Source organism: Nanorana parkeri, unplaced genomic scaffold (assembly GCF_000935625.1).
Source record: "Nanorana parkeri isolate BGI_ZX_2015 unplaced genomic scaffold, ASM93562v1 scaffold205, whole genome shotgun sequence".
Taxonomy (NCBI): Eukaryota; Metazoa; Chordata; class Amphibia; order Anura; family Dicroglossidae; genus Nanorana; species Nanorana parkeri.
This window is the reverse complement of record NW_017306473.1, coordinates 1,282,851-1,299,086: the sequence shown is the minus strand read 5'-3', so window position 1 is coordinate 1,299,086 and position 16,236 is coordinate 1,282,851. Positions and strand designations below refer to the sequence as shown.

The window sequence follows — 16,236 nt, the reverse complement described above, 5'->3', positions numbered from 1 at the left end:
CCCCCCCCCCCCCCCCCCCTTCAGCTGCATACTTACCTTTCCATAGATCCCAATGGGTCTGTATGCCTACCTTCTCTAGTGTAGAGGTACAACCCCATTCAAGTCTATAGGGAGTTACTATGACAGCAAGTATGTAAACAGTTCTTTATAACTGATTTGCTCATGTGTGATCAAGTCACGTAAAAATGTTAGAGCTGTCTGATTGCTCATTGCATCCACCATAATGTAGCACCTCAGATCCATCGTGTCCTTTGTCCTGGACAACTTTGTGCTATTATAATTGGAGATGCCGCCACACTTTACAGTTTCCAATAAAAGTAGACAAGAGGGAACCTTGTAGAGCCTGTGTAGATATTGACACCAGTGAGAGTTTTCTCAACCTTCTATGAGGTTTATGCTCATAGGCAGATGGAGGCAAGGAGTGGAAAGTACCATTAAAGGGCATTGACAGAAAAACTAGAAATGTCCTGCCTGTTGGGATCCTTTGTTCAGATTCATAATTTTAGTGGTACCTGCATTTCCAATTTCAGATTTTACATTAAAGCGGACCTTTACCCATATCTGTAATATAACAACAAACACACCTTTAGAAATGACAATCTACAAACGCATACTTCTAGATAATTGCCGGATTTGTATTCTTTGCATACCTTATTTTTCTTCCCCAGTCTTCGGACAGTTGCAATGTTTACTGAGGACAGATTACTAGCTCTCCTATTACTTCCTGGATTTCTGGCACATGTGACTATACATTTGACTAGGACATGTGACCAAAAGTTATTCAAGTAGATCCTGACCGGGTATAAACCAAGATAATAGGTGGGTGCTGAGATGACAGCAGATGCCTCTGGAGATCAGTATCACATGGTAGAAAAGTCCCTCGCACTCCAATAAGAATTTCAGTCAATGTTCTTTATTGACAAAAGAATTGTCACATCGCTACACGATGTGACAATTCTTTTGTCAATAAAGAACATTGACTGAAATTCTTATTGGAGTGCGAGGGACTTTTCTACCACATAGGACATGTAACCATGCACATCATCTCAGGGGAGGAAAGTGCCTAGACATGTGACTAGGGCATATGACCGGGCACATCATCTCAGGGAAGTAAAATGCCTCTCCCTGAGATCTCATGAGATTACAGATGGGATTTCCCAGCAATGCTCTGCTCATGACAAGGCAATCCCAGTGTGCATTGATTTGCCAAACTGAAGTCATTTTGCCCTTTCAAAGCAGGAAGTGAATGTTCTGCAAGTGCAAGTATTTCAAAATCACAGCATTTTACACCCTACAGGTCTACAGGTGAAACTCGAATAATTAGAATATAGTGCAAAGTTCATTCATTTCACTAATGCTACTTAAAAGGTGAAACTAATATATGAGATAGACTCATTACATGCAAAGCAAGATAGTTCAAGCCGTGATTTGTCATAATTGTGATGATTATGGCTTACAGCTCATGAAAACCCCAAGGACCCCAAATCCACAACCTCAAAAAAGTAGATTATTACATGCAATCAATAAAACAAGGATTGTACATAGAACAATATCGGACCTCTGAAAAGTACAAGCATGCATATGTACTCAGTACTTGGTTTGGGCCCCTTTTGCACGATATTCTAATTATTCGAGTTTCACCTGTATGTTATTATTAATCATCATACATAGAGGAATGCATTGGTAGTAAAGGTCCGCATTAAGCACCATGATACATGATATAATGTTTGTCATTACATCTAAAGTACCAGCTGTGTTGTGCTGTTCCAGTGGTTTCATCTCAGTCTGCTTAGCACTGAATAATGGTGAAATAAGGTCCACAATTGCTTACACATTGGCTGTGGAATGTATGAATCCTCTGTTCATACATGGTGGTTTTCCAGTTTAGTAGAAGATTTCTCTTGGAAAAATTGTATTTTGGTGAAAAATGACTACAACTTCAACTGAATGGTCCTTCTGAAGCAAACTGCGGTCTCACAAAGTGATGTTACGTGTTGACTCATCTTTCAGGATTGGAAAGATCTATGGAAAGCTGTTGGTGACCTCATTTTATGTGGGAGGTGTAGAAGAAAACATCTACGCTTTAACATCAGATGGATGCTATCTCGTTGTTTCTGTCTGATGGCAAATCTTGGTTACAAGCAGCATCTAGACACCTGTAGCACAAACCTTGGCTTGCTATACAGAAAAGGGGTATGCACTCTTTATAAAGTTGCCTTATTGACAGGAGAGGAAGAGAACAAAGTAGCATAAGGAAACACTTAAAAGTCTTTTCATTCTTCCACAAAACCAGAAATCACTGATTTGTGGGACTTCATAATTTCACCTTCTTAAAATAACATTGTTCAATCTGTCAGCTGATAAATGCAGGGACATGATGGTACGTATGGAAAGGTTCACAAAAACGGTCCCCCTTGGGTATCGTTTTACTCGTTGTAACCTCATCTTTTATATTTCAATATAATAATATGGAATATAACATGGGTGCAAAAAATGAAAAAAAGGCCTCAGTCATGAAGGGGTTAATCTTTCGTGTGCGGCCGCACTGTGCAGGAAGAAAGAAAAGCTGCTTGGCACTCCACGGTATAATGCGCCTGGCACGATTAGAACTGAAAATTAACGGTAAGGCACAGGGAGCCACCCGCTTGTTTCAAATGAATAAATAAATGTTATAGCCATCCATTCGAAACCGAATCACAGCCAGTTGTGCTCCGTCACCTCTATTTCACAAGCCGGCAGGTTGTAAGCAGGATGTTCGTTCCTATCCGGACTTGTATAGGGGATGAGCAGACGAATGTGAGTATCTCATATGTCCAGGGAATCCAGGGAAGCCTTCCACACGTTACCCTGACGCGTTTTCTCCCCACACCGGGGGCTTCCTCAGAGGGGCGTGTGTTTGGTCTCTTACAAAGGTGTGTTAAATAGCACATTAACGAAGGCTGATTGCCAACTGGGTTTTGCACAATCAGAGCCATGTCATTTTTCCAAAAATAAACGTAGATATAGTACAAACAAAACATTTGATTGAAAGGCTCCTGTAAAGCCTTGAAAGTACATCAAATTCACATTTAATCGCATAAATATATTGAATGATCAACAGATTAATATTATTATAAAGAAGTCATACTTGTATACCGATAGTAATACTAATAAAGCACAATGTTGAATAATCAAAAAGTGGTTATTGTGAAAGGGTCATAATTGTATACAGTAAAAAAGAAAATAAAGGTAATAGAACGTAATTACACTTACATTTACACTACAAGAAGCATCATGTTTGGTGTACCATATAGTTCAAAGGTAGCAGCTAAAATTAATCATGTCATTAAGCCCTGGCGCCTCATTCGATTCGGTTTGATGAATCCATCTACACTCTCTTTGTATGAGTGATTTATCCCAATCCCCCCCACGTCTAGGTGGGTGGACCCTATCCAAAGCAAAGAAGCGAAGTCTGTCGATTCGTCCGTTATGGCTGTTCACAAAATGTCTAACTATCGGTGACCTAAGATCTCTGGCTGTTATGTCTGTCAGGTGGTCCGATATTCTATTTTCTATTTTCCCACGTAGAACATGTCACATTTGCATAGCATAAGATATATTACACCTTTTGTCTCACAGTTTACAAAATGGCGGGCCTTAAATTTTTTACCAGTAGGGGTGGATATCTCACTTCCAGTCTGGACGAATCGACAGAATTTGCACCTCTGGCATTGGAAGGTGCCTTGATATTTACAGCAGATGGTATTTCTCTGGGCAAAATCGCTACTTGTCAGTTTGTCTTTCAAAGAAGGGCAACGCCTAAAGGTGATAGTGGGTTTAATACCCACAAATTTTATTATAAGTTAGAACTAGTCTCACTAGGGGATCTTCCTCATTTTTTCCAGACTTAGATGTACTTTTACTAGTGTTGTGAATTTTCTGAATAGTTGTTTGAAACCCTGTAGATTGGTATATTAGTTTAACACCAGCGTAACTCCTTTCCCCTTTTTGTTGCAACGTATGGAAAGATCTAGTAATCCTGGGAGCTATCTAAACTACAGTGTATTCTGCAAATAGATACATATTGTGGTTTAAGAAACCTGAATTAGATTCCTTTGTGCCATTTATATATCAAAATTAGCATGTTTACAATTAGGTGAAATGTTTTATAGGTTTATTAGTTCAGAAAGAGGAAATATAAAGTATGAAGAGAGCACATTTTAAACCCTCCCCTTCCATTTGTGAATTTGAACACAGGGACTCGTTGGTCTATTCTTTCTTGAAGTTTTGTAAATTTCCCTTAGTCCAAAAGGGAAGGTTTATTCCAACTGGATCATTAGTTGCAGATAAATACCCTTAGCATAAATCACCTGCTGGATCCTTTTACTCTTGTAGTTTCCTTTCACCAGATATCCTTGTCAGAGACTTTAGCCCCAACTTGGAAATTTGTATGACCTACTGCAACAGGAGGAATGTCCATCTTCCATTCTTTCTTTAAAAGATGGAATTTGATTGTTTTTGGCCATGACAGGTAGCCTGTTCTTGGAACATTCTTCACAATCAGTGCCAGCATTACCAAGAGACAGTGCTGTAGTGGTTATCACTTCTGCCTTGCAGCACTGTGGGTCCCTGGTTCAAATCCCAGTCAGGAAGCTATCTGCAAGAACTGTGAGATAGGGAGCATAGCTTGTAAGATCCTTGATGGCAGGGACTGATATGAATGTGCGCTGTGTAAATTGTTGGCACTACACAAATACCTGTAATACATAATAATATTTAAAAAATCTAGTAGGCTGGCATTTGCCCAGAAATTATCGGTATGATTTTAAGCACCCTTTTACATTCTTGCAATGTGTTATTGCATGTGCCTTAATGCGTACCATGTCTTGCATTAACATGTGTTGCATTAAGACAGCCCTTTAAAATCAATGGGCTAGCAGCGCATTAAAGCATCCTAAAAATCACATGTGCCACCAAATTTTGTAATGCAATGCACTATGGTCCAATGCCCTGAATTGTGGCCTGCTACAGCACATGTGCATTGTCTTAGTGGGTTGTAGTGGTATATGATGTCACAACGCAGCAATGCATGGAACGTAGTGATGCACATGTTCCTACATTGCATAGATGTAAATTCCCTTCAGAAAACTATTTTGCAAGAAAATATGAGGAAATATAGGATAATTTATTGGTAAGTTCTCCTGAACTGCTGAATCTCAATTTATATGTGCCCTGGCACAGAACAACTATGCTCTGACTTTAGGTGTTGCATGCTTGTTCCATGCTTGATCCAAGTAACCCACAAGGTGTCACAGGCACACGAAGTTGGGAGACTTCTCTCCAACATCAGGGGGACAATGGCAGCAGCTAAAACACTTTTTAAATGTACTCTAGTAGAGGGTTAGAAACATTGACCTGGTAAAGCCCATTCTTGCTGTCAGAAAACGAGGGGAGCTCTACCTGGTCCCCATAGTGCCACTGCAGAGGGCCTAAATCTTACCCAGTCTATTCAAACCTAAAATGTTTTGGTTGGGGTTAAACTTTGATGAATACATTTCTTTGTGTTAGATGTATTGGAACTGCCAAGCACATGAAATAGTGTGAACATCATTGATACTGACATAGGTGGAGATGTGCTGGAGGCCCATAAATTGTATCATATTTACAGGTCTTGATCTGCCCATCAGTCTTTACAAGTAGACAAGTTCAGTAGAAGTTTATGGTCAGATTTCATAGAAACATCTGCATTTTACATCCAGATGAATAAAGCAAACCTCAGACCAATATGTTTGTATTTTATGAGATCCCCGGGGGCTTTGCTCTTTATGTCTGACATCCTATGCTGTGTCAAATGATATTTGGTTAAGTCAGAGAACTAGGCTTAAATCATACATGAATCAACCTTCCCTATTTTTCCTGTGAAGTGAGAGTATTAAATGTTTGTATAGATTTTCCAGGTTTGTTAGTCTTTGTGCAATACAATATCTAATGCCTGCCCATTCTCACAGCCAACTCAAACTTGACTGTCTATTCTGAGCTGATCAGTCTTTCATCACATAGAATTCAATTATATGTTTTATTACAAGTCCATTGTATATAGATTTAAAGACATGCGCCATGACATTACTGAGTGCTAATACTACTTAAGCAGAACAGCTTTTGCTGTAATATTCTTGTTCAATCCAGAGATTCTCCTACAGCACTTTGATTCTTACACTCGGTATGTTCTCAGCATGATGGCAAGTATTATTCAACCCAGTTCCTCTGAACCCAGGTCATCTTGGACCCACCCAGCTTGTTCCTGCCTACAGGTGAAACTCGAATAATTAGAATATCGTGCAAAAGTAATTGCAGTAAGTGCTGCAAAAGGGGCCCAAACCAAGTACTGAGTACATATGCATGCTTGTACTTTTCAGAGGTCCGATATTGTTCTATGTACAATCCTTGTTTTATTGATTGCATGTAATAATCTACTTTTTTGAGGTTGTGGATTTGGGGTTCTTGGGGTTTTCATGAGCTGTAAGCCATAATCATCACAATTATGACAAATCACGGCTTGAATTTTCTTGCTCTGCATGTAATGAGTCTATCTCATATATTAATTTCACCTTTTAAGTTGCATTAGTGAAATAAATGAACTTTGCACGATATTCTAATTATTCGAGATTCACCTGTATAAGCATGCCTCTTGAACTGATGGGCTCCTTGTACTGTTTCTTCCTCTCACACTCCAGCCCTGTGCTGTACAAGGACTTCAATAGGCTGATACAAGGTCAAATTCAGGTGCCCCTTTTATAATCATTGCTTGCGTTTAAAAAATACACTTAAAGCGGATCCACCCATTTCAAAAATGATTTTGCTTCTGGTTCCTCCCTCCTCTTTCTCTTTTTTTCTTTTAATGGTACTTTTTTTATGCTGCAGAGCAGCAGTTCCTGATTCCTTGCCTAAGCTAGAATTAGGTAAGGATGCTCAATGCCTCCTGGATTTTTCTTGCCACATTCCAGGATGCAGTGTTTTGTTCAGGGGTGCAGGCATGGCACAAGATTCTGCATGCAGTTAGAATTGCCCATGGTCTCTGCTTGAAATGTTTAAAGATGGCGGCGCAGAAGAGGGGCAGTGGGAGGCAAATATTGCCAAGGTAAAGTTCCTCTTTCATGATGTATTAATGATTACAGATATGCATTCATTTGTGTCTTTTATATATGCCTGGAGTTCAGCTTTAACATGGGTGTGGCTAAAATGTTACTTCATTCATCCTTCATCACTCTATTACTAGTATTCATTGGTGGCTATGGATCAAAGCCATGCAGTCATCTCTGCAATGCAGTGTGGATGTTGATTTTATGCAAGCCAAGTATGGTGAGGTACAATGTCCAATGTGCAAAGTATAGTACCCAACCATAATTAATTTTTCATTGGACAGACTGATGTAACCAGATCTGAAATGCAAAACCTGACTGCCTACTATGGACAGGGCATTAGAACATTATCATCGCCCTTTACATGTATTAAATAAGTCAATATGTTCTCTACTGGTTTCTCTACCACAGCGAGGGTATGGTTGCACTTAAAACTTCACTATGCTCTGTGCATGTTGCATATTCTAATGTCTTAAACACAACAACATTCTCTTTTGTACAGGCACCATTTTAACTGTGGTGGAAATCTAACTGGAGAAAGTGGGCTACTGGGAAGTGAAGGATTTCCTGGAGTTTACCCACCTAATAGCAAATGTACATGGAAGATTACGGTACGTGGTCACCAATTATTTTTGCGCTATATTAGTTTGACACATTTCTTTTTAACCAAATACATAGGGAAAGCCACTCTACCCCCAAGCTAAATTCACAAGTGAAACCTCAGTGCTTGGAAAGGTCTCTGACGAACCTCAACAAATGCATACAAGTAGAAACTGACACCCGCTATAGCAATTATCCCAGCATATGCTTTATTTCAAAATGGCATAAAAACAGCATACAATAATTGTTGATGCATTTCAGCCCTTGCTGTTTTTTATGCCATTTTGAAACAAACCATATGTTGGAATAATCTCTATATCGGGTGTCGGTTTCTACATATTTGCATTTATTTTAAAGCTTTACCCTTACAGTGTCAATACAGTTAAAGCTAAACCCTAGGCAAGTGGTTATATATGTAGCTGAAATACTTATATGGCTACTGTTTAACATTCATTAGGGTTTGCAATTCTGTGTCACCAGCTTTGTGATCCAGACATCCCTGCAGGACATCAAAGTTTACTGGATCAACAGCATGGCATGGTCAGAACACCACTATTGATTGGATAGTGAAGGAGAAGAGGCACACTAATGAAACCATCCCTCTGCTCACTCTGTTTTTTCCCCCCTCCCTGCTTGTCCATTGTCAGCAAATGTGCATGGCGCCAAGCCTGATTGGATCCTAGTGCTTCCCCTCCCTCTCGCAGTCTGATTGCTGCTGAACAGGGAATTACAGAACATTCACTACAATTAAGCCCAAATGGGTGAAACCTGTTAGCGGAGGGTAATCCAGTACAGGGACGACAGTGTGACCATAATTCAACAATAAGAATAAAGCTTTATGTTTGGTGGAGATAAAGAGTGCGGTTTGATCTATTTAATGTGAGGGAGTAACAGTAGACTGATATCCAACAAATTGTAGTACTTAACACTAGTTGCATTTAAACTACATGTAATTACTTTAATATGAATACATAACTGCATTAATTGGTGTATTATTGTATCTGCCTGGAGTTCTGCTGTAATTGAACATCATACGTTTTGCAATTGTACCCAAATATAATTTCTGTAGTGTGATGATAAAGACAGTCAATAGATACAAATAATGTGTCATTAACATCACACAAAAAAGAATATCTTTGTAAATCATGTGGCTTTATTGGCATTATAATATTATATAATATAATGTTTAATTTAATTGCAGATGTATTTATTTCTAAAGTTGAAAGCTGTATGCTTTATCAACAGTCTGATGTGTTCACAGTTTTCCCCAGCAGTGCTGAACTAGCAGTACCTATGGGTTAAAGACTAAAGATTGTTTCCACCCAATACCAAACATTTATTCAGGACTATTTAGTAACTGTGCTGAGGGCATTTAGGCTATGGGCATAGCAGGAAAAGCACCCAACCCTGGAATGCCAACAAATGATGATTCTCTGTGGTTGTTTAGTCTGTTTTATTAATAGAATCATTATCTTTTTGAGTTTAGGTCCACTTTAACCGTTTCGTGATCAGAGGTCATTTAAGCATATACAGTATGCACAGGCTGCATTGGTTAACTTGGCTGTAACTCTATGACTAATTTGCATACTTAAATATTTTTATTTTTAAGGACATCTAAGACTTTTATTTGCTAGACTGTTTATTTTAAAAGTTTTTTTTCTTTTTTTTAAAAACAAAACAAAAACCCACTGCTTTTTTTAATATAAGCTGCCAATTGCAAAATATAAAATAAAATAAATGTGTTTATCATAATTTTTTAATTTCTGTAATTGTGTCTGACAAATACAGTATCAAACAGAGGAACACTGCCATCTTCGGCCTGCGGTTGGATCTGCAAGCTGAAGGATTATTTTGTGAACGAAGCCTTCAGTCTTCTTGTGATCACTGTCATAGCTAATACAATGATCCGATGATAAGGAACCACTCTGTATGCATCTCATATTCTATGCCCCTGTTGGGGCGGCACACTGATTGTTCCCCGATCATTAGTTGAAACTGGAGCTATAAGTTATAGCAGGGTATCATAGTGTTGGTTGCTAACTGTGAAAGGAGCAACATAGACTAATGTTCCATCAACAAAGGGCATTGGGTAGGGGAATATTAATCTACAGACTGTTGGTGGGAGGGTGTTATAATTGACCTTTCATTAAATTGACCTGAATCTACAGAACATGGTTTTATTACAAAATCACCTTATAATTTTGGTAAAATCTTTTTATTTGCAAGGATAAAATAAAATTAGTTCTTTAAGCTCTGTAATGTGGCCTAAGCAAAAGATCACATAATATTTGGCTATCAGGAGTATTGGAGACATTTCATATTATTAGAAACACCTTTCCATTTCAGTCAGACAAACCTTGTCTTTTAGACATAAGGTAAGAGGATCAGAAAAGACATAGGGGGGATTTATCAAAACTAGAGCAGACAAAATCTGGAGCAGCTCTGTATGGCAACCAATCAGCTTCTCTCTTCAGTTTGTTTGTTTCAGATTTGAAAATTAAAGAAAGAGGCTAATTGGTTACCATGCACAGACACTCCAGATTTTGTCTGCTCCAGTTTTGATAAATCCCCCTCATAGTCACTGTGCAACACTACTAAGCATGAAGCAGTACCTGGTCATTTAATGAACAAATATGGCTGCTTTCATGTACATATATAGCATAATTACAACCTATACTTAGAAACAGGGCTTTTCAAAAGTAACATGTTGATAAGAATGAATACATTAAGCCAATCTCTTCCATTTACTTATATAAAAAAATAAAAAGGCTATAGTTCCACTTTGACTCTACTGCCTAAGATTTCCCAGGTCTTTAAAACTAGACATGTTGGTTGCAATGACCTGTTATGACTGTGAAATTAATAGTATCTTTCTTGTAATGAGCTGGGAATGTTTCCAGACTTGTAGATTAGTCATAGTTAGTTACTGGGATACCACTGACTCAAATATCCATAAGTCATAAGTGGCTGAAATTACTAGATTCCATGCATAGCTAGATGTCTGTATTTGCCATCCCCAATTATATGTTAATATGTTGCTAATATGAGCTCATGAGTCATTACAGCAGGCAATGTCAGCTTTCATTGTGTCTCTAGCTCTCCTTTTGCCCTTAAAGGTGGATATAGACCATTATATATTTTTATCTTTGTATTTGTCTTGTGTATTTTTATCGGACTTCTCTTAGTTTTTATGAAGGTGTTAGACTTTTCAGCCAGGTCACAGTTTCATAACCATAGGCAACCCAAGAGCAAGCTGGAAAAATTAGCAACTGGACAGATTATAAAAGTTGAAGGGCTAATTTACACACAACCGAAGGGTTAAAACATTGGACAATTTCTCATTTCTTTTGGAATGCTATTGGTCAGATCTATGTCCTTGATTTCCTTAGTCTGCTTGGGCCATTAAGAAGGGATCCAATTTGTACTGCTGGATTTTTTATTTTTCCTATATTATGAAGAATGCAACAGAATTCAAGGCAATTAAGAAGCTGGAAGATGACTCAGCTCCTGTTATACTTACTATGGGTTGAATTGGCCCTGTGATAAAGTCTTGTCCAGCATCCCAACATCATGCTGAGAACTTGACCTGAGCACAGTTGGATCACTCCTGCACAGTTGTCCTCCCTCTAAAGTCCAAAAGCAGCGTTAGTAAGGATGCTTGCCGAGATCACCTCTGTGTAACTTTGATTCTCTTATCTCCTGCCAGAGCTCTGCTATTAATCTTTGTGGGGTGTGATATTTCGCAAAATACAACTGCTTAAAAGTTTGAAGAACAAAATGTACAGGTGCAATCTGGGCTGTGCAGAAACTGTACAAGGGGAAGCTGTAATGCTCTATGCAATATTATTGACCTGAACTAGATACAATTGAGCAAATACATTTGTTTGTCCTTTCAATCTATTTGCAGTAGCTCACAGCTAGGAATGAGACGTGTTTTATTTGTCAAGACACATAAAATTACTAGAAGCTAAAATCTGCTGTTTTCATGTTGCTGGCATCACCATTATGATCATTGACATTATGTGCTTACAGATTTATCATTTTAAATGAACTTATGAAGCTCTAACTTACTGCACAGTACAGTATACATGTGCTGTAGACTGCTTCTATTTTTTTACATTTCCTCTAAGTGTCCTTCACTGGAAATGTTGAAAGGTATGTATCTGTCTGAAGCATGCACAACATTCTACATCTGTGAGCTGCCTCCATAGCTGATAGTATGCTGATTCATTCTTCTTTGTATTTCAGAGAATTGCTCTCACAGGGGTCCCACACCATACAGTTCTGCTTAATGTTCTCCTGGATATCTGTTTTGTATCTGGAATCAATCCCATTCTATTTACAGTTCCAGTAAAAAAAGCAATATCTTAGCTGGAAAAACACATAGTAGTATTTCATAGCCAAATTCTGGTCTCATTGCCAAACAACTTCCACTTACCCACTGAAAAATAGCATATATAAGAAATATTGGAATAAAGCAAGAGGAACCTTATAGCATTTCTAAGCATTGTTCCAAGTTATATCCGGAATGGGTAACACTACTTTCACCCGCAAATAAATGTGTTTCTTTTATCTCTGCTTCCTTTATATTGGCTTGTCGGAGGAACAGATAGCAGATGCTGCATCTAACATTCATACTGTGTTTTCAGCACGGTTATTACAACGGGATAGAAGATTATCATAGTTAAATTCCTATGAGGTATAGTGTGCTATTGGTTAAACATGATAATACAAAGTAATAAATCCTGTTTATTATAACTCAACAGCAAAAATCTGCATCTACATTGAACTTGGCTGTACGGTAGTGGGGAAACATTGCTGGACCTATATCCTGTATAACCAACAGCTGGCATCAGGAGGGGAAGCAGACCCTGCAAGGTTTTCTGGCAATTACTTTTTGTGCTTTACTAAATGTGGTAATGCCAGAGGGTAAACCAAGCAAATCAAACTCAACTGAAAATTAGGGCCACATGGAGTAGGAGAACACAGATATCTATGCTTGATATGCCTCATGTAGCAACGCATAAGGGTTGTGGGGGGATTGCAGTCTATAGGTTGAAAATGAAGTGTCATTGCTTTAGTAACAGGTAATAGTCCCTTAATTTCAGTTGCTATAGAGTGACAAGGCAAAGTGGTATTGTCAGCATTAAGAAGATGCTAGATCCTGCCCACTAGCTATGGTTTCCTATTACCCAGCACCAGGCGTTCAGTGGGTGTGGACTGCTGTTTTTTTTTTCATAATGGAGAACCAACTCACAAAGCAGAAAGGATCAGGTAATAGCAGTGTACAGTATTAATGTTAAGCATAGTCAAGACCAACATTTCTTTTGCAGACAGTTTTCACTTGTGAGATCTATGCTCTTTGTGCACTGTCTGTAAAGCCCCCTCTCCTGTGCTCTATCAGTCAGAACTCCCATCTCCCTCATCCATTGTCAGTTAGTGGTGATAGTGGTGGTAGGAGGAGCTATCCATAAACGCTGCTCAGCAATCCCTGCACAAATTTGAATAGGACCAAGTGGGAATTCCCCTTAGGGGTTTAACAAGCTTCTTCATCTTCAGACGTTTTTGATCTTTAGAATGAACAGTTTCTAAATCATTGACCCAGAACAAGCACGCAACAAGTAAAGAATGAGTGAAGGACAATGACTCAGAAAATGTTGGTCACTAGATTATGAAAGCCAAGTAATTAGCATTGTCAATGAGAGGTCAGCAATGGCAACCTAAATCTTTGGGTACAGGTTTTGTTTAACATATAAAAGTAAATAAACCTACTACTGGACTGCAGCTTATACATTAACAGAGGAGCTTTGTACTATATAATAAGGGAATAAATAATGTGTTCAACAACTGTGCAAGCACACTGTTTGCATCACAGGCAGGAGGTCTGGTCTCTTTTCCTTTCTTCCACTGGTAATGGAAGTTATGTTAGAATTTGATGTTACAGATGATCCGTGGTGTGTCAAAAGCCAGTATAGATGGAAATATGTCGGTTGATTTTAAATAAATATGTGTTTCTTTTTAAAAATATGGGAGCACAGACATGTAAAAATATTTGTCACACCAACATCTTTTTAGGTAAACACTACATTAACAACTCAAACTATGTGATCATAAAAAATAATATACAGTACTATACTTTCTTAATATTTGTCTGTGTGCTGTCTTAGGAGTAGGGTGATCTCCCATGTCTGTGGATCATAGTCTGCTCTTGCTTCATTTGCCATTTGCTCCACCTCTTAATATTATTACATTATCTTGCACTTTATCGCACTTTATTCAGCTTTGTGATGAATTCTGAGAGGACATATGATCATCAGATAAAATATGAATTCTGGGAGGACATATGATCGTCAGATAAAATATTAATTCTGAGAGGACATATGATCATCAGATAAAATATGAATTCTGAGAGGACATATGATCATCAGATAAAATATGAATTCTGGGAGGACATATGATCATCAGATAAAATATGAATTCTGGGAGGACATATGATCAATAAATAAAATATGAATTCTGGGAGGACATATGATCATCAGATAAAATATGAATTCTGGGAGGACATATGATCATCAGATAAAATATGAATTCTGAGAGGACATATGATCATTAGATAAAATCTGAATTCTGAGAGGACATATGATCCTCAGATAAAATCTGAATTCTGGGAGGACATATTATAATCAGATAAAATATGAATTCTGAGAGGACATATGATCATTAAATAAAATATGAATTCTGGGAGGACATATGATCATCAGATAAAATATGAATTCTGGGAGGACATATGATCATCAGATAAAATATGAATTCTGTGAGGACATATGATCATCAGATAAAATATGAATTCTGGGAGGACATATGGTCATCAGATAAAATATGAATTCTGGGAGGACATATGATCATCAGATAAAATATGAATTCTGTGAGGACATATGATCATTAGATAAAATATGAATTCTGAGAGGACATACACATCACAGATTCCTATACACATACGCATCTGATAGACTGAAGGGACCATTCACCTTTCATATAACTCTACTCTTCTATGTGTGTTGGGTGATCTTTCTATTATTACCTGTGAGGCGGTTATGAGAAGCACTCGGTTATTTCTGTTGAATTTTGCAGGACTGAATGTCATTGTCAGTCTGCTGATTTTTCTTTTGAGCTATCTATATATAGGCTGATTATTCACATTCTGTCCTATTGTGTAGTGGTATCCAGGGGTGTATCTACCGCAAGGCAAACTAGGTATTTGCCTAGGGCAGCACTTTCCAGGGGGCAGCAGAAAATGCCGCCCCAAACCAACGAGGCAGACAGGGCCAGACATGCCTTTGGGCATACTGGGCATTTGCCCAGTGGGCCGAGGCTGGGGGCAATATAATGAGGCAAACTAGGCAGCCGCAAGGCCCCAAGAGCGGTTGCCTAATTAGAGAGCTGCCCGGTGGAGGGGAGGGCCCAGTGAGTTTCGGTCCGGCTGGCTTTGTACAGGAGGTGGAGGAGAAGCAACTGGTGGCTCAGGGCTGGCCATACCATGTGATCTGATGGCAGGATGTCCCAGAAGCTGGCTGGGGACTAAAATGTATTCTTTAGATTGAGGGGGGTGTCCAAGCTTAGTCTTGCCTAGGGCAGCACAAAACCTAAATACACCACTGGTGTTATCTGCTTGTATATTGCCTCTGAAAAGTATGAAAGGTTGTCTGAATGTTTGAGATGAATGAACTCTAGCCAAACCTTATTGATTTTGGTTTTGATAGAAGGCAAATATTGAATCATCTATCAGGCCCTATATTTTTTATTTTGTCCCCACTGGGGACGACTTACCTCATCTTTCCAGTGACAGAGGCCACCAACACCGGAAGTGAAAGGATATCTCTCCAACAGGGACACAGATATCTAAAAAAACACATTTCAGTAGAGTTGGTAAAGGTATAACCTAAACGATTTTTCCCCGAAAAAGGGGATCCCACCACTGTTTCAAAATTTTATGACCATACACTTTATATTAGTCGTAGAAAAATGAAGAGCTTTTAGAGAAATGAATTCTCCTGAAGTTGTGGTGTCCCCGCTGCAACTCTCGACGGTCTGTGACCGGTAAATGGTTTATCTTCGGGATCATACAAGAAAAAGACCTCTCATAGTGTAGAAGTTTCAAAAGGATTTTATTCGAATCAAATAAGACTAAAACAACGAAATCCACAGGCAAAGACCGAAAAAAAAAAATTCAAAGAAAAATGTTCCGATTGGCAAAACTACAAAATCCTGTATCTGGTGTAGCGTGGGGCAGGCCCGCCCCGACGCGTTTCGTCTTATCGACGTCCTCAGGGGTTTAGCAGGAGACATTGTGTTGGCGCTGCATAATTGAAAATATTTTATATATTTTTTCATGTTGACTGATTCTTTTTGCATTTTTCCATACATGTGTATGACGAGATGTGACATCTCCTTTCCAATCTTTGGGAATCCAATTCTTATATCTTCATAAAGTGGAGTTTTTCAGTGTGTGCCCTCTAAC

The 16,236-nt window shown here is 38.6% G+C and overlaps 1 protein-coding gene across 1 annotated transcript in view; it reads left to right on the top strand.

Moving 5' to 3' along the window:
* PCOLCE2 (procollagen C-endopeptidase enhancer 2) overlaps window positions 1-16,236 on the top strand; it is a 51,750-nt gene that overhangs the window by 5,721 nt on the left and 29,793 nt on the right. Inside the window, exon 2 of the mRNA XM_018555622.1 lies at window positions 7,621-7,729. Coding sequence (XP_018411124.1) covers window positions 7,621-7,729 — 109 coding nt within the window. The remainder of the gene's footprint in view (window positions 1-7,620; window positions 7,730-16,236) is intronic.